Genomic DNA, 26,725 nt, shown 5'->3' with positions numbered 1-26,725 from the left:
GGATCAATTCTGTTGACATCAAATCAAATCTTATTTGTCACATACACATGGTTAGCAGATGTTAATGCGAGTGTAGCGAAATGCTTGTGCTTCTAGTTCCGACAATGCAGTAATAACCAACAAGTAATCTAACTAAACATTTAAAAAAAAACTACTGTCTTATACACAGTGTAAGGGGATAATGAATATGTACATAAAGATATATGAATGAGTGATGGTACAGAGCAGCATAGGCAAGATACAGTAGATGGTATTGAGTACAGTATATACATATGAGATGAGTATGTAAACAAAGTGGCATAGTTAAAGTGGCTAGTGATACATGTATTACATAAGGATGCAGTAGATGATATAGAGCACAGTATATATGTATACATATGAGATGAATAATGTAGGGTATGTAAACATTATATTAGGTAGCATTGTTTAAAGTGGCTAGTGATATATTTTACATCATTTCCCATCAATTCCCATTATTAAAGTGGCTGGAGTTGAGTCAGTGTGTTGGCAGCAGCCACTCAATGTTAGTGGTGGCTGTTTAACAGTCTGATGGCCTTGAGATAGATCCCCACGTCTGCGTTAGAGTGCAATATCTTACAGAACTTAGCAAAGGCATCAGATATTTATTTTGGTTTGTACAGAAAGGGTTTGTCTTAATTAGTGCTTTTAATTTTCTGTACAATTGTCAACCCAGACTGTTTCCTGAGTTGAAATGCCAAAAGTCAACAGGCTCTACTCCCATGATCATAGTATCTGTGTTAAAAATCATAGGTTTCTTTCTACGTTCTCTCTCAGCAATCCATCTAGTACTCTCTTCACCTCATTTAGCTGTGTTAGATTTTCAGCTATGGCCATCTGTGATTGTTCTAGACCTATTTTCTTCTCAAGTTCTAAACATTTGGTCACTAGCTTTTTCAAGGTTGAAGAAAATACATAATTTTACTCATCAATATCACCATAGGTTGTAGGAGAAATCTCTGCTGTATCATTGAATTCAAGGAATTTCATAAACTCTGTCCTGATGTAGCATTGGAAGCCAGTGTCCCCTACCAATCAAATCAAATTTATTTATATAGCCCTTCGTACATCAGCTGATATCTCAAAGTGCTGTACAGAAACCCAGCCTAAAACAGAAACCCAATGAGGTGTTGAGCCTCCAGCGATTTGCTGAGGTATTCCTTTCTATGTCCCACATTATAGATACTGGGGCATGATTACTGAGAGTAATACTATGAATCTTACAGTCCAGATCCCTATGTTTTTAGATACCAACATCTTTAGTTTTACTCGAGTATGACAATTGGGTACTTTTTCCACCACTTGTAATACAAAATAATGTTTTGATCTGCTGCTCTGCTAAGTAGCTAGCTAAAGTGTAGTCAGTGGCTAGCTAAGCCATTGAAAGCGGCCCTTAGAAGTTCAAAACTTTATTCAATTAATTTCAATACAGTTGAAGATTTCATCATGGATTAGGCACAGGTCTCTGATCACGCTGGTCGGTAGTTGACAGTGTAGGCTAGAGAGTGTGTGCAGGAGCTTCTTGCAGGAATTAAGTCTTGCGAAAGTCTTTGTTGCTAATTAGCGTTTCAATTTTTTTTGAGTAAATTGAGACGAATGTATTGATAAATCTCACCTTGTCTGAGAGAGAATTACACGGTTGACAAAACGTCATGCCAAGGTAAGCCTACACCAAACACACACTTAATTTGAAGTGTTTATACAATTCACCGTGTGAAAAATGAATGTCTGAAAAAACATTGGAACCATGTCGGTGTTTTTATGGGTATTATGACGCGTCCACTGTGGCGGACTGAAAGAACTAGAGGCAACTAATTTCCGGTTTTTAGGACTACAAACTGAAGAGCTCTATTGAGACGGCTGTTACTTTTTAAATTTATGTATTAATATCATTTAGTCTATTTTTGATATGATAAACAAACGTTTACTGCAATTTGTTCTGTGCTTGTCATTGCTCAGTTTGCTAAGTGCACATGATGTGAAGATGTCAGCAGGGACCGACGCGCAAAACGCCAATTTCTGCCACAGGACGAGTTTCACTGGACTAGGACACACGCGCCTAAGCTTCCTCCGAAATATGGTCGGGACTCCTACGTTGATGTTATATGTGAGCGAATGGTCAGAGAAGCAGCTTGTAAAATGCTCAATTAACAACGACCCTGTAGCCACTGCCAGTTACCTGTTTCGTTGCCGCCAAACGCGCCCGGAGAGCCTCGTGGAATTATCCCTCTTCAATATCAGGGCGTTGTTGAGTCCAGACAACCTGTGCCCACTGAGTCCTGTCGATGGATTTATCAAACAGACGAAAAATTACCCATTGGAGCAACAACATATTTCGGGTGCAAAATCCCGTAGGAAACGCGCGTGGGTATTTCCTGGGACACTTTGGTGTGGCACTGGAAGCAAAGCGATTGACTACAAGCAGTTAGGTGAGTAGAATAATATTTACACTCACACATGCTGATCACCAGAGATGTTTTTCAGATAGATGTGTCCAATAGACTCAAAATACAGTAGTCTATTTACAGTATAAATGTATCTATACATTTGAAATTCTGTAATTCACACCCTCAACACTTTTTATTAGTGAAAATTATACTCTGTATGAAATATCACATAATAGTATATACTGTAACGACCCTGGGTTTATAATCGCGGAAATCGACCCTGCCGCACGAGCATGCTTTTGCGGCACAGTCGACAGCGCGCCGGACCTCGAGCTAGAAGGTCGAGGGTTCGAGACCTGCGCCCTGCTGTTTCATTACAATACCTTGTCATGTTGTATCAAAGTTTTTCAAAGTTGGGTAAGCCTTCTGTCCTTAAAACCATATTTAGGCTGCTTCATAATGTAATGTATAGTGAAAACAAGAGCCACAAAGATAGCTGTTTCTGGACAACATATGGGACAGTCACACACAGAGGACAGAGTTAATAACAAAAAAAATATTTTGCCTCAAATTGGGCACAGAGCACAACCTTAAAGATTTATGAGTTGAAGTTGCCCAGACTTGAATGAAATTTGAGTGCTTTACCTGTAACTTAATTCTCAATTCCATATCTTTCTTTAACCTTAATCTTTATTTTTCTCTCATTCATTTAAAGTATTTGTCTGTAGCCTATTTGATCAGGACAACTCCTTGGAGTTGCCATGTGTAGGCCTACTTCTTTTCCAGCAAGTACTATATCACATCTTACTTATTGATCTATAACATTACTGCTTGGTGCTACTACTGACCACCCACTGTAGCCATTAGAGGTCGACCGATTAATTGACAAGGACGATTCATTAGGGACGATTTCAAGTTTTCATAACAATCGTTAATTGTCATTTTTGGACGCCATTTACATTGCATTCCACGAGGAATCTGTGTGGCAGGCTGACCACCTGTTACGCGAGTGCAGCAAGGAGCCACGGTAAGTTGCTAGCTAGCATTAAACTTATCTTATAAAAAATAATCACTAGTTAACTACACATGGTTGATGATATTACTAGGTTAACTAGCTGGTCCTGCGTTGCATATAATCAATGCGGTGACTTTTAATTTATCATCGAATCACAGCCTACTTCGCCAAACGGGGGAGGATTTAACAAAAGCGCATTCGTGAAAAAAGCACAATCGTTGCACGAATGTACCTAACCATGAACATCAATGCCTTTCTTAAAATAAATACACAGAAGTATATATATTTTTAAACCTGCATATTTAGGTAAAATAAATTGTTAGCAGGCAATATTAACAAGGGAAATTGTGTCACTTCTCTTGCGTTCAGTGCAAGCAGAGTCGGGGCATATGCAATATTTTGGGCTGCCTGGCTCGTTGCGAACTAATTTGCCAGAATTTTACATATTTATGACATAACATTGAAGGTTCTGCAATGTAACAGCAATATTTAGACTTAGGGTTGCTGCCCGTTTGATAAAATACGGAACGGTTCCGTATTTCACTGAAAGAATAAACGTTTTGTTTTCGAAATTATAGTTTCCGGATTTGACCATATTAATGACCAACGGCTCATATTTCTGTGTTATTTATATTATAATTAAGTCTATGATTTGATAGAGCAGTCTGACTACGCGGTGGTAGGCGGCAGCAGGCTCTTAAGCATTCATTTAAACTTTACGGCGTTTGCCAGCAGCTCTTCTTAGCAATGCTTGCTTCACAGCACTGTTTATGACTTCAAGCCTATCAACTCCTGAGATTAGGCTGGCAATGTCACGTGTCATAATTCCTATAATAACTACAAGCTAAAACTTCTTAACTGGGAATACTGAACCACCAGCTTTCATATGTTCTCATGTTCTGAGCAAAGAACTTAAACGGTAGCTTTTTTTACATGGCACATATTGCGCTTTTACTTCCTTCTCCAACACTGTTTTTTGCATTATTTAAACCAAATTTAACATGTTTCATTATTTATTTGAGACTACATAGATTTGATGTATTATATTAAGTTACAATAAGTGTTCATTGTTCATTCAGTATTGTTGTAATTGTCATTATTACATATACAAACATATATGTACAGTGGGGCAACAAAGTATTTAGTCAGCCACCAATTGTGCAAGTTCTCAAACCTAAAAAGATGAGAGAGGCCTGTAATTTTCATCATAGGTACACTTCAACTATGACAGACAAAATGAGAAAAAAAATCCAGAAAATCACATTGTAGGATTTTTAATGAATTTATTTGCAAATTATGTTGGAGAATAAGTACTTGGTCAATAACAAAAGTTTATCTCAATACTTTGTTATGTACCCTTTGTTGGCAATGACAGAGGTCAAACGTTTTCTGTAAGTCTTCAAGGTTTTCACACACTGTTGCTGGTATTTTGGCCCATTCCTCCATGCAGATCTCCTATAGAGCAGTGATGTTTTGTGGCTGTTGCTGGGCAACACAGACTTTCAACTCCCACCAAAGGCCACTCCAGGACCTTGAAATGCTTCTTACGAAGCCGCTCCTTCGTTGCCCGGGCGGTGTGTCTGGGATCATTGTCATGCTGAAAGACCCAGCCACGTTTCATCTTCAATGCCCTTGCTGATGGAAGGAGGTTTTCACTCAAAATCTCATGATACATGGCCCCATTCATTCTTTCCTTTACACGGATCAGTCGTCCTGGTCCCTTTGCAGAAAAACAGCCCTAAAGCATGATGTTTCCACCCCCATGCTTCACAGTAGGTATGGTGTTCTTTGGATGCAACTCAGCATTCTTTGTCCTCCAAACACGACGAGTTGAGTTTTTACCAAAAAGTTATATTTTGGTTTCATCTGACCATATGACATTCTCCCAATCTTCTTCTGGATCATCCAAATGCTCTCTAGCAAACTTCAGACGGGCCTGGACATGTACTGGCTTAAGCAAGGGGACACGTCTGGCACTGCAGGATTTGAGTCCCTGGCGGCGTAGTGTGTTACTGATGGTAGGCTTTGTTACTTTGGTCCCAGCTCTCTGCAGGTCATTCACTAGGTCCCCCCGTGTGGTTCTGGGATTTTTGCTCACTGTTCTTGTTTTCATATTCACCCCATGGGGTGAGATCTTGCATGGAGCCCCAGATCGAGGGAGATTATCAGTGGTCTTGTATGTCTTCCATTTCCTAATAATTGCTCCCACAGTTGATTTCTTCAAACCAAGCTGCTTACCTATTGCAGAACAGTTTTCCCAGCCTGGTGCAGGTCTACAATTTTGTTTCTGGTGTCCTTTGACAGCTCTTTGGTCTTGGCCATAGTGGAGTTTGGAGTGTGACTGTTTGAGGTTGTGGACAGGTGTCTTTTATACTGATAACAAGTTCAAACAGGTGCTATTAATACAGGTAACGAGTGGAGGACAGAGGAGCCTCTTAAAGAAGAAGTTACAGGTCTGTGAGAGCCAGAAATCTTGCTTGTTTGTAGGTGACCAAATACTTATTTTCCACCATAATTTGCAAATAAATTCATTAAAAATCCTACAATGTGATTTTCTGGATTTTTTCTTCTCATTTTGTCTGTCATAGTTGAAGTGTACCTATGATGAAAATTACAGGCCTCACTCTTCTTTTTAAGTGGGAGAACTTGCACAATTTTTGGCTGACTAAATACTTTTTTGCCCCACTGTATATCGGCCGGATAATCAGTATCGGCTTTTTTTGGTCCTCCAATAATCGGTATCGGCGTTGAAAAATCATAATCGGTCGACCTCTAGTAGCAATGTGTCATTACACATGAAATGTGTATTTAATGATCTGAGAGACTTATTTAGTCTCTCCACTGTTTGTTTCTTGTTGTAGGAATGTTTGAGCGAGCAGACGGGTGCTGCCGTGAGCATGACCACTGCAGTAACACTATCCCCTCCTTCACAGTGAACTATGGTGTTTTCAATCCAAACTTCTTCACCATCTCACACTGTGACTGTGACAAAAGGTGAGCCTCAATGTGTAGCCCCTGGGCAGCATCCATCACATTCCAGGTATGACACAGACATACATTCCAGTACCCCGAAGGGGAACACCTTAGAGCTATAACTCAATAATGTTCAATAAAGACAGACGTTTCATTATGCTGACCTTTATTTTTCAGGGGTATGGTGCATGGCTCATCTGCTAACTGATAGGTGTTTTTATTTTCTGGAATGTCGGGTAGAGTGTGCCATTGTACCAATGATACTATATCAGATCATTTGATTCAGTGCTTTAGAGTACAAATTGTAGTCTAACTTGAGAGTCAGGATAAAGATCTATGTTTTTTTCCCACTCAGTAAAACTGTAAATATGCTATAGGCTTAAAGCTGCAATATGTAACTTTTTGGGCAACCCAATCAAATTCAAATCGAAATGTGAGTTATAGATCTCTCATTCTAATTGAAAGCAAGTCTAAGAAGCTCTATGTGGGCTATTTCTATGCTTCCCGTTCTGAAGTTCTTTTGTGTCTATTACTTACGGTTTTGTACACCTGCTTCAAACAGCTGACAATACAATATTTTGGGTTATGGAAAATAGATTTCATAGCAAGTTAGATGGAACACAGTTTAGCTGGAACAATGATTCTCTACACTATGCTTGCTTGTTTTGTCACATAAAGCAAGTAGTTTTTTGCAACAAGGAAAAGGTGTGATTTCTGCATAGTGCATTGTTAAATGGCACCCCAATTTGGATTACCACAATGCATGCACCAATAAAATAAGGTGAATGAAAAGAAAGTCGCACTCCCCCATTAAAAAAAGACGTAGTCCCCACAGTGACTGTACGAACATATCCCAACCAGAAGCCATGGATTACAGGCAACATCCGCACTGAGCTAAAAGCTAGAGCTGCTGCTTTCAAGGAGCCGAACACTAATCCAGACGCTTATAAGAAATCCCGCTATGCCCTCAGATGAACCATCAAACAGGCAAAGTGTCAATACAGGACTAAGATTGAATCATACTACACCGGCTCTGACACTCGTCGGATGTGGCAGGGCTTGCAAACTATTACGGACTACAAAGGGAAACCCAGCCGCAAGCTGCCCAGTGACGCGAGCCAACCAGGCGAGCTAAATGCCTTTTTATGGTCGCTTCGAGGCAAGCAACACTGAAGCATGCACGAGAGCACCAGCTGGACTGTGTGATCCTGCTTTGTGTAGCCGATGTGAGGAAGACCTTTTAAAACAGGTCAACATTCACGAGGCCGTGGGGCCAGAAGCATTATCAGGGAAAAGAAGAGAGCATGCATGGACCAACTGGCAAGTGTCTTCACTGACATTTTCAACCTCTCCCTGACAGAGTCTGTAATACCTACATGTTTCAAGTAGACCACCATGGTCCCTGTGCCCAAGAATGTCAAGGTAACCTGCCTAAATGATTACCGCCCCGTAGCACTCACGTCGGTAGTCATGAAGTGCTTTGAAAGGTTGGTCATGGCTCACATCAACACCATCATCCCGGAAACTCAAGACCCACTCCAATTCACATACCGCCCCAACAGATCCACAGATGACGCAATCTCAATCACACTCCACATTGCCCTTTCCCTCTCAGACAAAAGGAACACCTATGTGAGAATGCTGTTCATTGACTACAGCTCAGCGTTCAACACCATAGTGCCCACCAAGTTCATCACTAAGCTAAGGACCATGGGACTTAACACCTTCTTCTGCAACTGGATCCTGGACTTCCTGACGGGCAGCCACCAGGTGGTAAAGGTAGGCAACAACACATCTACTATGCTAAACCTCAACACCGGAGCCCCTCAGGGGTGCATGCTTAGTCCACTCCTGTACTCCCTGTTCAACCACGACTGCGTGGCCAAGCACGACTCCAACACCATCATTATGTTTGCTGACGACACAACAGTGGTAGGCCTGATCACCGACAACGATGAGACAACCTATAGGCAGGAGGTCAGAGACCTGACAGTGTGGTGCCAGGATAAGTCTCTCCCTCAATGCGAGCAAGACAAAGGAGATTATCATGGACTACAGGAAAAGGAGAGACGAATAGGCCCCCCATTAACATCGACGGGGCTGTAGTGGAGCGGGTCGAGAGCGTAAAGTTCCTTGGTGTCCACATCACCAACAAACTATCACGGTCCAAACACACCAAGACCCCCTCAGGAGACTGAAAAGATTTGGCATGGGTCCCCAGATCCTCAAAAAGTTATACAGCTGCACCATGGAGAGCATCCTGACCAATTGCATCACCGCCTGGTATGGCAACTGCTTGGCATCCAACTGCAAGGCATTACAGAGAGTAGTGTGTACGGCCCAGTACATCACTGGGGCCAAGCTTCCTGCCATCCAGGACCTATATACTAGGCAGTGTCAAAGACTCCAGTCATCCAAGTCATAGACTGTTCTCTCTGCTTCTGCACAGCAAGCAGTCCCGGCGCGCCAAGTCTAGGTCCAAAAGGCTCCTTAAAGAGCTTTTACCCACAAGCCATAAGACTGCTGAACAATTAATCAAATGGCCACCCGGACTATTTACATTGACTCCCCCCACCTGCTGCTACTCACTGTTTATTATTATCTATGCATAGTCACTTTACCCCTACCATCAAGTACAAATTACCTCCACTAACCTGTACCCCTGCACATTGACTCAGTACCGGTACCCCCTGTATATATGCTCATTATTGATATGTAATATTATTGTGATACATTTTATTTGAATTTGTACTTTTATTTAAAAATATATTTTTTAAAATAAATATTCTTAACTCCATTTCTTGAACTGCATTGTTGGTTAAGGGCTTGTAAGTAAGCATTTCACAATCAGGTGAAATACACCTGTTGTATTCGGCGCATGTGACAAATAAAATTTGATTTGGCCTGTAAACCAGGTGTTTCCTGTTAGGGTCTAACTAGGCCCTCAATGAAAGACCTTATGATTTATGTAATGTATTGTTATAAAAAGTACAATTTTAAAGGCTTATAAGGTTGGTGGAACCATTCATATAGGGTTCTAGGAAAAAAACCTTCAAAGATAAAAGCATTCTTTGTTGAACCTGTCAGAGGGTTCTAGGTAGGACCATTTACAGGAGGTTCTTTGAAGAACCATACATAGAATGTTCTAGGTAACCTTCTGCAAAGGGTTCTACCTAGCACCAAAAAGGGTTCCCCTTAGGTAATAAACCAAAGAACTCTAGAAGGTTCTATTTAGAACCTTTTTAGGGTGAGCAATAATTGCCCGTCTCTTTCAGGACTCCTAATCAGACACTTTGGAGATCTAAGTGAGGTGTCAACTCCTAGCTCTGAGTTCCCACAGAACACAAGACCGATGTTTGTGTAGTACGCTTATACTCTGATTAATTTCCTTTATGCATGAATGCCAGACAGATGATGCAGTCTCGTTCTCCTCCCAGGTTTAACTGACAAGGTCATACACATGATTCATTCCACAGTAAGGTGCCTGAACGTCGCGGACATGGGTCGGGCTCAGGCTTAAACTCCACGCCTGTGAAGGGCTCTAAAGCAGAGCACGTCCATGGCTCGGCTTCAAAATGTTAGTGATCAATTGAGTGATACTCGAGCCCTGCCTGTTCCCTAGTTATGAATCAACATTCCCTACCCGGCCCTAAACCGATAGCCTAAACCGTATAGCACGTCACTTCATGTTTCCTCGTAAGCAATTTAAATCTTCCTGTAAAATGTCATGTTTTGACTTGTCACTTCTCCCTGTGAATACCAAGCAACAACGATATGTGGCTCTGTTGGACACATTGGCATTAAATAAATTATGGGAAACATCAACTATTCAATAATAATAAGTGTTATACAACAGTGTGATTTGCTCTGGCTGACAACATGCCAAGTTTGCCAACCTATTTGAATTATTCCTTGGGTGAGAGATCCCTGATTTGTTGTTTGAGCTTAAAACAGCAATGGTAAGCTTAGGAAAACTGACGACTTAAAGGGACGTTTCTATCATGTTAAACTTCATTCATTATTTCGAGCAGCACCCCAATGCCAACATATGTTAAAATAGCGCGTTTCTATGTTTTGTAGTAAAAGATGGATGAAGATAAGTGTTCCCAATGACATCATCGGTGTGTATCATGTAATTTTAAGCAATTGTGCGTATGCATTGGCTACTAATTGATTGATTGTCATTGGAAACGCTTATATTCCTATTTTTTAAATTATTATTATTTTTAACTACAACACAAACACCATTTTCACATATGTTGGGTGGGGCTGGATATGATGAATATGGAGTTCAACATTTTAGAAATTTTGCTTTAATGCCACGGCATTACCTACCCTTCTTTCTGTTGTCATCAGGTTTCGCCAGTGCCTCCAGCGTGTAAATGATACCATCTCCAATATGGTGGGCTTCAGCTTCTTCAATCTCCTCAAGATGCCCTGCTTCGAGTTCACTCCCAGGAGTCAATGTACTGAGCTTAACTGGTGGGGAATGTGAGTACTGTCTGTCAGAAATAATGTAGTGTGTGTAAGCGATACTGTCCTGATCAAGTCTTTACAGTACATGGACTTTGTTCTATAATACTGTGATAAGGATAGTAATATGGGACATGCTATTGTTTCATCAAAAAATTGAATAAGGATCATATGATGGGCAATTGAAACTGCAGCAGAAACTCTCCAGTTTTAACTGAGATGCTTGTGATAACTTGCCTGATATCCAGCCCCCTCACTCTTCCTCCAGACAACACCACTTTGCCCTGGTCCATCCCAGCAAAACATAAAAAATTAAAAGTAATTCCCTGTATTCAAAATACGCAGTGAAACTTTTTAGATTGTATTAGATAATGTAATTACTGTATGTTCCCCCCCATATGACATATACAGTGTACAAATAATACAACCAGTAAGCTAATGTATACACAATTAGAAAAATGTTGTGAGATGTTGTGAAAAATACAGAGAGACCCATTGCCAGCGTTGTGGGTAACGCGTTACAAAGTAAAGCGTAATAATAATATTATTTTGTGGTAACAAGTAATATAATAAAATACTGTTCCAATTTTAAATAATAATACTATAGTTACTGATCAAAGATAGGTTGTTGTTACTTTTGTTACCCTTCCCATTACAGTTATGGATCCAAATAAATATTTGTGATTATTATTCCCTCTCTGTTGGCAACATTTTTAACCCCCCACCTCCCAGTATTGTTTTCTTCCTAAGTCTGATGTCCTCACACCAAGTTCCTGTTTACGAACGCACTACTACAAACTGCTTTAGTGAGGGCAATGAAAAATGGCAGAAGCATCTAAAACGCTGAGTTTCAGTGGGGAAGTACTCCCATTACTTGTGGCCTTTTTTCCCCCTCCCACACACAGTTTGTAATAGTAAAAAACAAACTGTCTTTCTATTTGTGCAACTAAACTAAAGTAAACTTTGATGTCGTGTGAGGACAAAATTACAAGAATATAACCTTAAAACATAAACTGTGCCCAGGCATGAGAAAACACTTCACTGCTAGAAACACAACTTCCAATCTCTTGAAGCACCTGCAAAAGCAACACGCCAAGACAAAACTCATAGCGGAAAACCCCCAAGGCCTGATCACTGCTGCTGAAGATGACTATGTAGGCCTACCCCCTCCAAACAACCCAGGCTTGATTATAATCGTTCAGGATGACAGGCTTTAGCCCAGGGAGAGGTGAACAAGCTTGTAGCTTGGTATGTTGTAGATTTTGTGTCTGTCATTATTAGGTTACTTGTGTTAGTGTATAGGCCTAAGTAACATAACATTTACATTGAGTGAGGGTGCACAATATTTTGGGGTGTAACACAAAAGTAATATTGTAGTGTAAGTGGTTACTTTTCTCAGGGAGTGATAAGTAAAGTAATATGTTACTGTTGATGGATGTAATACTTTACATATTTTAAGTAACGACCCCAACACTGCCTATGACTTTATGAAAGGATTCTCTTGGCATGTTTGGCCTGTCCTAATAAGTCAATTTTTGCTCTGTGCAGGTGCAAGGTGGCCAAGGTGGCCCCATATGCAGTCTTCAAAAATCCCAAAGATTACACCATAAACCGCACGGCAAGTAAACATGGTGGCAGCAGTGACCCCCAAACCTCAGCAGGCACCGGGGAAAACCTGGTTACAGGGAGACCCTTGTCTAGCCCAACCAGGTTAATCCCCAAAGGGAACCGCCCCAAGCTATTTTCCCCCTCACCGGACTGTGTTCCAAGAGGTCCTCCCAGAGGAGACACCTTTCAGATCAAGCACAGGAAAGGATGCAGCAGGGGCAAGAAAACATTCACAACTCAAACAACCACAAGTCAAACACAGACCAGCACGCCCTTAATACAGACAACTGCATCCCTGATACCGAGGAGTGCATCACAAAAACAGAAAACCACACCCACAACTCAGAGAGCTGCTTCGAAAATTATTACAACCACATCACAGGTAAAAATGAAAACTGCTACACAAAAGACTGGATCAAGAACTGAAAAAACGATCTCACTTCAAAATCAAGCTACAACAAAGAAAAAACCACGGTCACGACAGAGGACAACATCAACACCAAAGCCTTCACCTCATCCACAGACAACAACTTTAACAACCACAACTCTTATACCCAAAAGTCCCAAACTCCCAAAGGTCCTTAGGAAACTTCACCGTTGTGGCCACCCAAGAGGAGATGCCTTTCAGCCTCGCCGCTGGAGGGGGGAACGAGGCAAAGCCTGTTTGGAACAGATAACTAAAACACCAACGACCATATCCTCAGCAAACAAGACTGCATCACCAACCCAGAGGAGAATATCTCAAACTCAGAGAACAATGCCCTCAAATAAGAGAACAACATCTGCAACTGTAATGACCTCATCTACCCTTTGGAAGAACACAATTACTAAGAGGACCGCCTCCTCAAAGCTAAGGACCACACCTCTAATACAAACCCCTACTGAGAGTGCACCATCTATGACAACAGGTAGTAGTTTTGTGTTTCTCCATGAGCCCACTATCAGTCTGGTAACTGGCCAGCCTGCAACTGCCCCAAGCTTTAATTTGACTTTTTAGGAAAAGCATTCTAGATATACAGTGAGAACCCTCTGTAATTATTGGGACAGTGAAGCATTTATTCTTTATTTTGGCTCCGTACTCCAGCACTTTGTATAAGAAATTATCCAATGATTGTGAGGTTAACTTCTTATGGGCAGGTGGGACGGTCTGGTGAAATTGTAGAGCCCAAAATTAAAAGTAATTATAAATATTTAACTGTCATAACATCACAAGTGTAATACATCAAAATCAAGCTTAACTTCTTGTTAATCCATCCGCTGTGTCAGATTTCAAAAAGGCTTTACGGCGAAAGCACACCATGCGATTATCTGAGGACAGCGCCCCGCATACAAAAGCATGAAAAACATATTTCAACCAGGCAGGTGCGACACGAAAGTCAGAAATAGCGATATAAAAAATGCCTTACCTTTTGATGATCTTATTCTTTTGGCACTCCAAAATGTCCCAGTTACATCACAAATGGTCCTTTTGTTCGATAATGTCCTTCTTTATATCCATAAAAACTCAGTTTAGCTGGCACACTTCAGTCAATAATCCACCCAGTTTCCCTCCATCAAAATGCATCCCAAACGTTACTAATGAACTTTTCCAAACAAGTCAAACAACGTTTATAATCAAACCGTAGGTACCCTAATACGTAAATAAAAGATACAATTTAAGATGGAGAATCGTTATCTCTCATTCACACGCTTGGAACCACTACAGCCAAAATGGGAGCCACCTAGAAAAACTACAATTTCTGGCTGATTTTTTTTCCCAAAACCAGGCTGAAACTCTTTCTAAAGACTGTTGACATCTAGTGGAAGCCCTAGGAACTGCAATCTGGGAGGACTTCAACTTATAATAAAAGTGACAGCCATTGAAAATAGTGGTAGGCTGAATTGTTTTTTGGTGGGGATGGTTTGTCCTCTGGGTTTTGCCTGCCATATCAGTTCTGTTATAATCACAGACATTGTTTAACTATTTTAGAAACCTTAGTGTTTTCTATCCAAATCTACCAATTATATGCATATCCTAGCTTTTGGGCCTGAGTAACAGGCAGTTTACTTTGAGCATGATTTACATCCGGACGTGAAAATACTGCCCCCTACCCAAGAGCGGTAAAAGTGCAGACTGTCAGCTTTAATTAGACATTACAGCACTTTTATACATAGTTACCCCATTTTAGGGGACCAAAAGTATTGGGACAAATTCACTTGTGTATTAAAGTAGTCAAAAGTTAAGAATTTGGTTCCATATTCATAGTGCGCAATGACTACATCAAGTTTGTGACTCTATAAATGTGTTAGATGCATTTTCTGTTTGTTTTGGTTGTTTCAGATTGTTTTGTGCCCAATAGAAATTAATGGAAAAATGTAGTGTCATTTTCGTGTCACTTATTGTAAATAAGAATAGTATATGTTTTTAAACACTTCAACAGTAATAAGGATGCTACCATGATTAAAGATAATCCTGAATGAATCATGAATAATGTTGAGTGAGTTACGGACGCACAAATATCATACCCCCAAGACATTCCAACCTCTCACCATTACAATAACGGGGGAGGGTAGCATTTTTTTAAAGGGGGGTGGGTATGATATATTTGTGGAGCTAACTTTCTCACTCATTGTTCATGATTTAATTTAGGATTATCTGTAATCATGGTAGCACCCACATTAATGTAGAAGTGTTGGAAAACATATTCTATTCTTACTTACAATAAAAGTGACTCCAGAATGACACAATGCATTATTTACCATTCATTTATCTTGGGCAAAATCTTATCTGAAACATAACCAAAACAAACAGAAAATGCATCCAACACATTTGTAGAGTCACAAGCTTGATGCAGTCAAAAGAAGAAATGCCTCACTGTCCCAATAATTACAAAGGACACTAACTTACTGCATGTCATGACTCAGCTAGCTTCATTATGTTATTTTTTGTTCTCTGTGTTACAGATAATATGCTTCTTTGTGGCACTCTCAAGCATTTGGATGAATGTAAATACAAAATTCCCCCTTTAGTGAAGAGATATGATCTCCACAACATGGGATCAAAGACTGTGTACCATTGTGATTGCACCCACAGGTGAGAAAGTATCCATACAGTACAATGCAGTGATGCTTATTTTTTATGAGCATGGCCTTATTTCTATTACAGCATATTGGATGACTGTCATTCATATCCCATTCACCCAGCTCAATGTAACATCGATAGGTTTAGGCTACTACATGATACATTTTTATACCTATCATGAGGTTGCTACAACCTAGCCTATGAATGAAAGTTTTCAACGTAGGTGCACAGGGTGAGAGAAACATTTGAGTCATAAAGGTGACAGACAGTGACGCATTAAATACTGCCTGGCACACTCTTACCTGTATCTAGCTGATCCAGGGTGTAATCATTAGTCCAACAGTTGCAAACTAAAGTTTCTATTGGACAAATTCAGCTATGTTTATCCCCGTTCCGTTTGCTTCCATTTTAAGAAAAAAGAAATTCTACGGAATAGGCGGAATAAATACACACCTGATCACACGCTAACCGTTCACTTTCATAGCAGCCACATACAAACAGATTGATCATTTTGCTCATTGTATAATTCCTTTTTGAATCTACGCGCTCTCCTCCTCTCACCTTTTCCCTTCGCTTGTGGACTTCAGTGCACAACACATCAGCTGTCTGTGACCAGGCGAAAAAACCTTTCCAACCCAAACCTTCATATCATAACCGCTAACCGCTACACACAGCCTACATCGTTGTCACCATATTAGCTAACGTCATACCTAGTCAACATAGCTACTATAACTAACGTGTTAGTAAAGCCCCTACATTCATGCAGAACAGTACAGTCAGCAAGCAGTTTAGCAGCTACACCGGTGGGCCACGGTGACAATAAATTAATAAAACCAAAAATGTTGCTTGACTTGGATGAGTTCCAGTGTTGGATAGACATACCCAGCTAGCTAACATTGCATCCCTCTCTGTTTGAGTCAGGTGTTTGAATAGGCTAAACTAGCAAGTTGTATTCACTAGCTAAGTGAAGGTGAATAAAAATACAATGAAATAAAGCTAGCTCTCTTGCTTCTCCTTCAAAACTTTTCAACTATTGACTTTCTCTCTTTCAGTCAACTACTACTCACGACTTTGTATGTACTGCAGCGCTAGCTATCTGTAGGTTATGCTTTCAGTACTATATTCATTCTCTGATCCTTTGATTGGGTGGACATGTCAGTTCATGCTGCAAGAGCTCTGATTGGTTGGAGAACGTTGTCATAATTACTGTGTAAGTCTGGAATTGTGGTGAGAAGGTTTTGTATTGAAGTCAATATGCTAGTCAATGTAGTGGACTGGTCGATTGTTTAGTCGGTAGGCTGTTGGTCGACCAATATTATTATATTTTGAGCAGTAGCAAATATGTATTTATTTCTTTATGGCACACAAGTCTGATTCAGTGAACTAATCCATTGCGGAGGCTGGGGGGGGATGGCACAGTTTTAGAAGGTCAGAGTGGCTAAAATGCACAATGTTCTTTGCTCTCCAGAATGCGCAAAATCATTGTTTCATAACTTCATTGTGTGAATTGTTTGGCTTGATTTTTATTGTCTATCAATTCCCCATGACCCATATCACCAGTAGTAGCCTACATTTACTGTTAGTTCCTATAATTTCTAATCTGCAATGTTTGTTTGGTTATGTTAATTTCTGTTAATGCATTCAATATATAATTTTTCCAGTCTTTTACCGTTCTCATTGTCAGAGTGGACAAGTTGTTTGCAGAGCGCACAACCTATGCTACACTTGTGAGAAACAAGTTTAATTCCATTTACAAGTTTTGTCAATTTAGTCATTGTCTTTTGTTTGGAGCGCTACTGTCAATGTTGAGTAAGGACGCGCACTGATTACGCAGTTAGGCCTATAGGCATATAAATGTACCGATTTGGGGAACAAATAGTATTTCTGATTGGCTTAACGCACCACCTCTAATGAGCTGTGGAGCTTCTCAAAGTAATGTTTTCTTCACCTCACAGCAAGCAAACAAAGTCGGGTTTGTACATACACATTGAAAATGACAATAGTTCCTCAAAGTATTTGAAAAATATCCCTTTCGATAACCAGTCCGCGTGAAAGAGGAAAATGTTATGCTCGGATCCAGTGGAAACAGTCATAAAATAGGTCGACCTGATGAGTCTGTCCCGAGCTTACTGGTGTGGGAAACTCTGGGTGCCCAGAATATTTTATGTTACAAGTCTGCTAGTGTGAGCTTCGGGTTGGACCCAAGTTGATAGTTGATACCATGTTTAAAGTTCGTTGCAGACAGGCTAATATTAGCCTATGTGATTTATAGGAGATCTATTTTTATTAGGACATTTTCTACCTGCAGCCTGCAATGTTTTTATTTGATGGCTTTATGTAGGTTTGTATAATTTAATTTAGAGTTGGATAGAATTTTGATTAACCACATCCCAATGAATTTGAGGTACAAAGACGTTATCAACTAAATGAAACCATAACACGAAAATGTTCATATGAAAACCATAACTGACATGCTGATCGGTAGAAATTGTAAGACAAATTTGCATTCCACATGAAAATAGTTGCAGACTCCTAGTGTAGCCTATTACCGGCAACTTCAGGAGAGTAATGGCAGAACCTGCGAAAGCCAGTAGGAGCGGGAGAAGGTTGATCTGGTTAGCTTTTTCTTTTCTGATGATCTTGATCTCTGCTCCCTCTTGAGTCATTTGTGTCTTATTTCATCAAACAGCATCAGACAAGCATATACCGTAATTGCTGGACTATTAAGCGTGCCTGAATATAAACGGCACCCACTGAATTATTAAAAAATATGTATTTTGTACATAAATAAGCCGCACATGTCTATAAGCCGCAGGTGCCTACCGGTACATTGAAACAAATGAACTTTACACAGCCTTTAAACGAAACACGGCTTGTAACTAAAATTAAAACAGTAGCCTACCAAGAAAGTCATTGGTCACTATCTTCCTCCTCCTGTGCACTGAAACCACTGAAGTCATCTCCTTCGGTGTCGGAGTTGAATAGCCTCAGAATTGCTTCATCCGATGTTGGATCGTTTTCATTGTCGCTCTCATCACTTTCATCCGGAGGCAAATACCCTTCAACACGCAGCAGTCCAGCCTTTCGAAACCCGTTGATGATAGTGGATTTTTGTGGATAGTGGATTTTTGACAATGCTCCATGCTGTCAGGACCCACTGGCAGACTTGACCATAAGATGCTCTTCGCCTGCGGGCCGTTTTAGTGAAGGATTTCTCCCCACTTGTCATCCAAGCCTCCCACTGAACAAGGAGCGCCACCTTAAATGCACGATTTACACTGATGTCGAGTGGCTGCAAATACTTTGGGCCATCTGCTTTTCTTCCCTCTGAAAGCTTTTGTTGTATTTTTGCACTGAGTCATTTCCTCACGCTGCTGTTTCCAACGTCTTATCATCGACTCATTAAGGCCAAGCTCCCATGCAGCAGCTCTATTTCCTTTTCCAACAGCCAGATCGATCGCCTTCAACTTGAAAGCTGCATCATATGCATTTCTCCGTGTCTTTGCCATGATGAGGGTGACAATTACTACCGTAATCAGAATGATGGGAAGTTTGAGCGCGCTCGATTTACGTCACATTATGTGACGGTGCTCAGTTTTTTGGCGGCATGAATCTTGTGAAAGCGGGAAAAATCCATAAATTAGCCGCGTCATTGTATAAACCGCGAGGTTCAAAGTGTGGGAATAAAGTAGCGGCTTATAGTCCGGAAATTACGGTAGTTGATTTTATTAAAACACAGGGTAGGTCTATATATGGAAAAATACACGTTTAAAAAAAAAATGTAAACCAATCGAGTGGTCGAAAGAACAGACGACTTTTGGTCACCAAGATTTTTGTTGTTGTAGGGGACAGCCCTACAATGTACCTAGAGGAGGACGGAAGCTAGCTGTCCTCCGGCTACACCATGGTGCTACCCTACAGAGTGCTGTTAAGGCTACTGTAGACCTTCATTGCAAAACAGTGTGTTTTAATCAATTATTTGGTAACATGAATATATTTAGTATAGTTTTATCTAAAAAGCATAACTTTTTTCATATGTTTCACTATTTCTATTTTTATGGAATTCACTGAGGAGGATGGTCCTCCCCTTCCTCCTTTGAGGAGCCTCCACTGGTACAATGTATCCTGAGCACTTTGTAACTAAAATGGACTGTGTTAAAGTATTTTTGCAGCTGCCTTAAATAACTAAGGGTTAGAGGGTTAGGGCCTGCTGGGTTAGATAACTACGCAAGATGGACGCACATGTTACATGCGTGCGCGCTCGCGCACACACACACACACACACACAGTCTCACATATTTCCTTTCTGATAGTGTTTGTCTTTCTCTTAACCTTTTCTCCTCATCCACTGGCTCTCTCCCTGGAGCGCTGGTCTCCTATCTTTTTCCATCACATTTCAGGCTGGCTGATCAGATCAGACACTTGGAGAAGACCACAATTCTCCAATCCCTCCTGCAGGACTTTGTGTCTCTATCCTGCTTCAACGTGCCGAGTGTGCAAGACTGTCATGGAGGGAAAAGGTTGGTGGCTCAAATTCAAAGGATGATAGATTTGCAATGAGCCACAACTTTTTCAATGGATCTCTTCACAAGGCTAATTGTTCATTGTTACATTACATGCAATGTGTCAGTGTCTTACCTACTGTCAATCTAATAACAATAATCCATATGCACAATAACTGTGCATATGCCTGTCGGTTCAACTATTTATATATTTTTCTTTGCTCTCTTGCTGTAGCTGTACTGCTGGATTTTCCCAAGCCACTGACCTAATTCAAGTCCTTAAAAGCATGGAGGAAAGAGGAAGACTTAATGCTCAGAGCACAAGTAAAGACTCAAAAAGAGGGACTCCTATTCGCCTCTACAAGCGATGTCTGAGGATCATTGAGTCCAAGAAGCCTTGACTGATGATTCCCAAACATCAGCACCCTTAAGTACCAGTTACTAGAATGGGAATGCAATGCATCTGTCCAACATCACCCTCTATTGTGTTTTTTAAAAGATTTTTAAGCCTTATGATAAATGTGGCAGAAGGACTTGATTTGCTGCTGTTCGGTATAGGAGGGAGTTCCTTATACCTTCCAACTTTTCCCCAAATCTTTGAACTCAACTGTAAATAATGATCCACAACTAGAGTTGTACAGAATTCTCCTGCTGAGGGTACTATGATCTCTGACAAAAATTTAATATATTTATATAGAGTCTTTGTACTTCTAGATTAAAACCCTTGAATATTACCAGTCTCTGTTACGTCATTGTCTCACATTACAAGATTCCCTTAAGGTGCACAGTATTTTTTAGCCAGTAGCATTTCTAAAATTGCTCAAGAGGTGGCACCCTTCTACCTCTAACAGTAAGGTAATTGACATTCACACGCTCATTTGTTATTTTTCTTAGTTTTAGTATGTCGTGAATTGATCATGTTGAAGTAAAGTGTGGGATTTTCACTTCTTACCTAAAGGCTTGAAATTGAAATATTGTGTCATGATGATCATCATTTACCTACCTTGTCACTACAATCAGAAAAAGTACAGTAATAAAAATTAAACCATGAGTATTAAACAAACCCTAATACAACCTCGGCATTACTAGGAAGTATGTTTGTTGAAATGTTTGTCGGCCAGGGCTCTCCAACAGGTAGATCGCGAGCTACTAGTTGCTCGCAGCCCACCTATGAGTAACTTGCCAATCAATTCTGAAAGTACATGCAGTTTTTTTTGTGTGTTCCGTTGTAAACTGTCATAAACACAGAGCTCCTGCTACTATCCAATCCATGCCACTTTGACATTATCCCATCCCTGGTTAGCCACTACTAGCTTAAACAGGGCTGCCAACTTTTGAAAAAAGCTTGGAGTGAGATTTGTTATGTGAATTTCTTTGCCCCCTGGCACAACCCCTATATGTACAATTTTACTGTTTTAAAGCTAATTTCCTGCAATTCTACATATTTTCACATGGCTTAGGCATATGACACTGGTCAGGTGTATTCAGGGTATTTTGAACATTAAATGAACACTCCATTTGACGACACTGTTACTTTGAGATTTTTGGGAGATAAATTTAAAAGAATGATAATATATAAAAATAAAAATGTTTAGGTGGTTTGACACTTTAGACAAAAATTAAATGTGGGTAGACAGGCAAATGCTAGAAACAGTGGGAAGGTTGAAAGCCGGGATTGTTCCCTGTTCTCAGGTGAAAGTTGCATGCGACAATCTACCACTACGCCAAGTCTCTGCACAGGAGATGATAATAATAATAATAATAATGGTTGTTGGCATTGGGTAACCAAATAATAGATTGCAGTCTACTTGTCTATAGACTGCTTTCAAGTTAAGGACACAAAGTGGAATAACCGTAGTGTTCTTGCTGACAAGAACAGTAATTACCCTATATTTTAGCCCATTGTTAAGAATGATAATTGTTCCACTGATCAGAATAAATAAATAGTTAATGAAATTGAAGAATTAATTATATAAATCTGCCCCTACACACTAACCAAATAATTGTTATATTAATTGTCCCTTTAGAATCAAACGTACACTTTTCGGTTCACTATCTCTTTGACAAATTGATTTCATAGTTACAAATCAGGCCACCGTGCCTTGTTGTCACAGCCTAAATGCCAATCACCAAACGAAGGGACTAATGCAAGTGGATTAAATTGATTTTAGTACATGCTGTCAAAAGGCTGCATTCAGCAATATGGACTGAAGTAACAGCAACCTACTTTTGTTGACAACATTGTACATGAAACAGCGCTACCATGCTACTCTTTTTAGTTTAGTCTAAACTCCGCAGAGAAGGTTCTCTCGCTCCATTCAACTCCACTAATTTTGAGGGGCGTTTCTTCAAAACATCAAATCCCCTTGATCCCTTACATAACTAGACCAATCATATGCTTTAATGTGTCGCGGTTCAGTGCTGTGGCAAGACAGGAAAATGATAGAGGTTCAGCTCGTTATGTTAAATTACAGTCGCAGATGCTCCGATTTCAAAACGATTTGGAGCACCCCTTACAAAAAGCACTATAGGATTACTATAAAAAGAGTATTATATAAATATCACAAAAAAAGCATAGTATTCTTGTGGTAAATTCAGACATACTATAGAATAACTACAGTAATCTTAAAGGAATACTATAACATCTTATAGATATAGCAATAACTATAGCAATATTATAGTGATCCTGTAAGATAACTATAGAAGAATATTATAAGAAATTAAACTTTTCACCTTCTATAGTATTCTTATGGTAAATTCAGACATACTATAGAATAACTACAGTAATCTTAAAGGAATACTATAACATCATCTTATAGCGATACTATAGCAATAACTAACACTATACACTACTATACCAATATACAAAGATATACTAATGGTATATCTTATGGTAATATTATAGCAATCTTAGTGATACTACAGCAATAACTAGTAGATTTGAAATGGTTTTGTTCTGTGTACATTAAGAAGTTGACATATGAGGACATCGTATTTGAAAAATTATCAATTTTAATACTAAACTGAGTTAACAAATCAAAAAGTTAGGCCTTAGACTCCAAGTTACTCCCTTTTAAGTAAAACAAAAAAAGCAGTTTTAAACCTAAATCATGGACTTATAGCAATTTCGATTCAAGCTTCGATTAAATTATTTTTAAGACATCCTTCTCATCCATCTGGTTTCGCCTAATTAAAAAGGCTGTGGAGAAAAAGAAAAGAGGGTTTAAACAAATTTGCTTTGAGTACAGAATAGTCTGCCTAACCCCAAATGAATCAACAGTCTTGGCACAAATTAATAGACCTGAGATCAGGTTACTCACACACATTCACACTCTTGTAATAAATAAATAATACAATAAAATAATAAAATAAACTACAAAACCCCTTTTTGGCCATTTACAGTACTAGTAGTTCTGCTGTATTTTGAAGTAAACGTCTTATTTCATAATTTTACATGTTATTGTACATTATTTATACTAAAAAGTGACTAAGCAACTTACTGCAAATGCCTGTCAACGAAGAGACTGCCATCACCTCTGGGAAACAGAGCTGTCATGAGCTAAGAAATGCACTTTGATGGTTCTTTGCTCAGTCGAGTGATAATGTTCGCTTGAAGTTTAACACCCTCTGCCAGTTCGACATGTAAAACATCATAAAACAATAACTTTAATAATATACATAAGCCAGTTACACATGATTTTGGACCTTTAGAAGCTGTGGTCAAAATGTGCTATTTGCACAGTACTGTAGTAGTTATCAACAATGTATTCAAACTTTCCTTTGTGATGGACAGAAACACCGTTTTTTGCATGATATTAGAATATTAAAAAATGATATCCGAAATCAATACACTATTTTAATATTAGGATTTGCTCTGACTTCCAGTTGGTGTGCACCTGTTCTAAAAAACAATATTGTTAGTGCAATCAACCCCAGTATGTCTTTAATAGGGGTGTGCCAAGTATTAGGACAAAACCATTATTGTTACTGATATTAGGACTTTGCAGAACACAAATATGAATAGATTATTAACATCATTATCCGTGATTGTAAAATGTTTCAGAATAAAGAATTTATCAAGAAATACTACAAAATTAACAAAACATTGTTTTTGACATTGTCACGTGGTCACCATTGATGATGGATGTAGTCCTATCCTCCAGCCCTAGTGGTAACTATACAACTCTTATCTCCTTCTTTCTCTGTCTCCCTCGCTTTGTCACTCTCCCCTTCTATCTTTCTCCCCCCTTTCTAAGTACAGTATATTAGAATTTAGTTTTCGGCTTAGTCAAGCATATGTTCTCTGGCTACCTCTCAGATTCATGTTTAGATAAATGCTTTGCTCAAAGTATTATCTTGAAATGTAAACTGTTGTATTGCCTTGTTTAATGTTTTCATCAACTATGTTGAAGGGGTGGTTCTTCGAAAAATATGTTTAATCTCACTAGAACATTTTCCTTGGCATTATCCTTCACCAGAGACGGTTTTTTAGGTTGGTTGGGTCAGTATTTAGTTTAGCGCATCAGCAAATTCGACTTAGCCCTCTCCCATAGAAACCCCATTTAATGTCAAAGTGTATCATAAATACCTTCGAAAGACACCAAAGGTGCCCCCAATCACTGCAATAGCCCTTGTAGTTAAAATCTTGATAAGATTACTTTGCTAAAATATTTACCTAGCCTAATATTTCCCAATGATATCGCTAATTTTTTCATTAAAATCCGAGTGGGCCGCAACTGGATAAGTAACGTTTTTACACCTAATGGTGCTACGATGCTCTGAGATACGTACTTTTAATTCGCGCTTTGTTTTACCTACATAATTTTTACCACAAGGACAAGTTATAAGATAAATAACTGCCTTAGTGGAGCACGTAATAACACCTTTTATTGGGATCGATTTCCCTGTTTGTGGGTGTTTGAAGGATCTACATTTATAAGTGCCATTGCATTGAGCACAGCCATTACATTTGTAATTTCCATCCAGTAGGGGCGCAAATAGACGTTGTTCAGGAATATCTTGGGGTGGTAGAGTTTACCAATTGGTCTCTGAGATTTCTGCCCCGAAACTTTACTTATCCAGTTGCGGCCCACTTCATGGAGGCAGGCCACTCGATCTCGTCTCTGCGTTATATTGGCATCGAACATGTCACCCTCCCTAAAAGAGGGGGTGACCTTGATAATTTATTGTTAAAACGAGAGGCTGCCTGGATCTTTAATCTAAAGACCCTTGCGCCCAGACCCTTGCGCCCTTCGGTCTCAACGTAGACTTTGATCTGAAGCCATTCTTGTGATTATTGTGACTTTGCCATTGTAATTGTGTGTAAACTTGTATAGTCAAATTAATCTATGATCGTATGCTATCCATTTGTTTGTATGCTGTTCTTTGTATGACATTTTAATATTTGATTATTAACCAATGATATTAGGCCACTCCTGGCCATGATTACAGACGCCTGTGTCTTTTGACACTATATAAACGAGTCATCAAATTGTGTTTGTGATTATACCCTGATGAAGACAGCTTGGCTGTCGAAACGTTGGTATTAAACTTTTGCATCTGAGCTCCAAGAGTGTGCGGCTTTCTTTTATTTTCAAGTTTCTACTCCGCTAGCCAGCACCTCGTCTAAATAGGTGTGCGTTTATTTTTCTTCGATATACACAACTAAACCTGGACTTGCATGCATGGTGAGAATATTCTGTGGGAGCATCCACAAACAGGAAAGTTTACCTTCAATAACGGATAGATATTGTCTGAGTGCTGCATTTTCTCTTTTGAACTCCCTTATTTGAACGTTTGCAGTGGTTAGCTGCATTTGCATTTCCTGTTTTGACAGGTGAGGTCAACCTCACTCTCTGTGTCACTGAGGTCTGGCCTGGAAGGACAAAGATTCTTTGTACAACTTACAAATTTAGACATGAATATTATTTTTTAAGAAAAAAATCCACCAACCCCTCTTTTACGCTACTCTGTTTATCATATACTGTGTGTGTGTGTGTGTGTGTGTGTGTGTGTGTGTAATGACAATTATAACAATACAGAATGAACACTTTTATTTTAACTTAATATATAAATAAAATCAATTTAGTCTCAAATAAATAAACATGCTCAATTTGGTTTAAACAATGCAAAAGCACAGTGTTGGAGAAGAAAGTAAAAGCGCAATATGTGCCATGTAAAAAAGCTAAAGTTTAAGTTCCTTGCTCAGTTCCGTATTTCACTGAAAGAATAAACGTTTTGTTTTCGAAATGATAGTTTCCGGATTTGACCGTATTAATGACCAAAGGCTCGTATTTTTGTGTTTATTATAATTAAGTTTATGATTTGATAGAGCAGTCTGACTGAGCGGTTGCAGGCAACAGCAGGCTCATAAGCATTCATTCAAACAGTACTTTACTGCGTTTTGCCAGCTGCTCTTAGCAATGCTTGAAGCACAGCGCTGTTTATGACTTCAATCCTATCAACTCCCGAGACTAGGCTGGCAAGACTAAAGTGTCTAAGAACATCCGATAGTCAAAGGTATATGAAATACAAATGGTATAGAGAGAAATAGAAGACCAGTGACGTCGACCACCAAACACCGCCCGAACAAGGAGAGGAACTGACTTCGGGAGAAGTCGTGACAGTGATTCACAATTACCTGGTTATGGAAGTCTAATAATTACATTATCTTCCATATTCCTACGGA

General features: G+C 39.5%; 1 protein-coding gene across 3 annotated transcripts; it reads left to right on the top strand.

Moving 5' to 3' along the window:
* Positions 1–1,504: 1,504 nt before the first annotated feature.
* Positions 1,505–21,562, top strand: LOC109879864 (uncharacterized). Of its 3 annotated transcripts, XM_020472053.2 has the most exons (8): positions 1,505–1,678; positions 1,978–2,447; positions 6,282–6,414; positions 10,750–10,884; positions 12,415–13,382; positions 15,418–15,547; positions 19,936–20,055; positions 20,273–21,111. In XM_020472053.2, the coding sequence occupies exons 1-8, from the start codon at positions 1,671–1,673 to the stop codon at positions 20,436–20,438; spliced, it is 2,130 nt and encodes a 709-aa protein (XP_020327642.1). In that variant the 5' UTR covers positions 1,505–1,670; the 3' UTR covers positions 20,439–21,111. The 3 variants fall into 3 exon arrangements, with proteins under 3 accessions (XP_020327642.1, XP_020327633.1, XP_031676315.1); XM_020472044.2 differs by lacking the exon at positions 1,505–1,678 and having other exon boundaries at positions 1,805–2,447; positions 20,273–21,562; XM_031820455.1 differs by lacking the exon at positions 1,505–1,678 and having other exon boundaries at positions 1,820–2,447; positions 6,354–6,414; positions 20,273–21,497.
* The last annotated feature ends 5,163 nt before the right edge of the window (positions 21,563–26,725 follow it).

This window comes from Oncorhynchus kisutch, linkage group LG3 (assembly GCF_002021735.2).
Source record: "Oncorhynchus kisutch isolate 150728-3 linkage group LG3, Okis_V2, whole genome shotgun sequence".
Classification (NCBI taxonomy): Eukaryota; Metazoa; Chordata; class Actinopteri; order Salmoniformes; family Salmonidae; genus Oncorhynchus; species Oncorhynchus kisutch.
The sequence above is the reverse complement of the archived record's forward strand: the minus strand, read 5'-3'. Positions and strand labels throughout refer to the sequence as shown.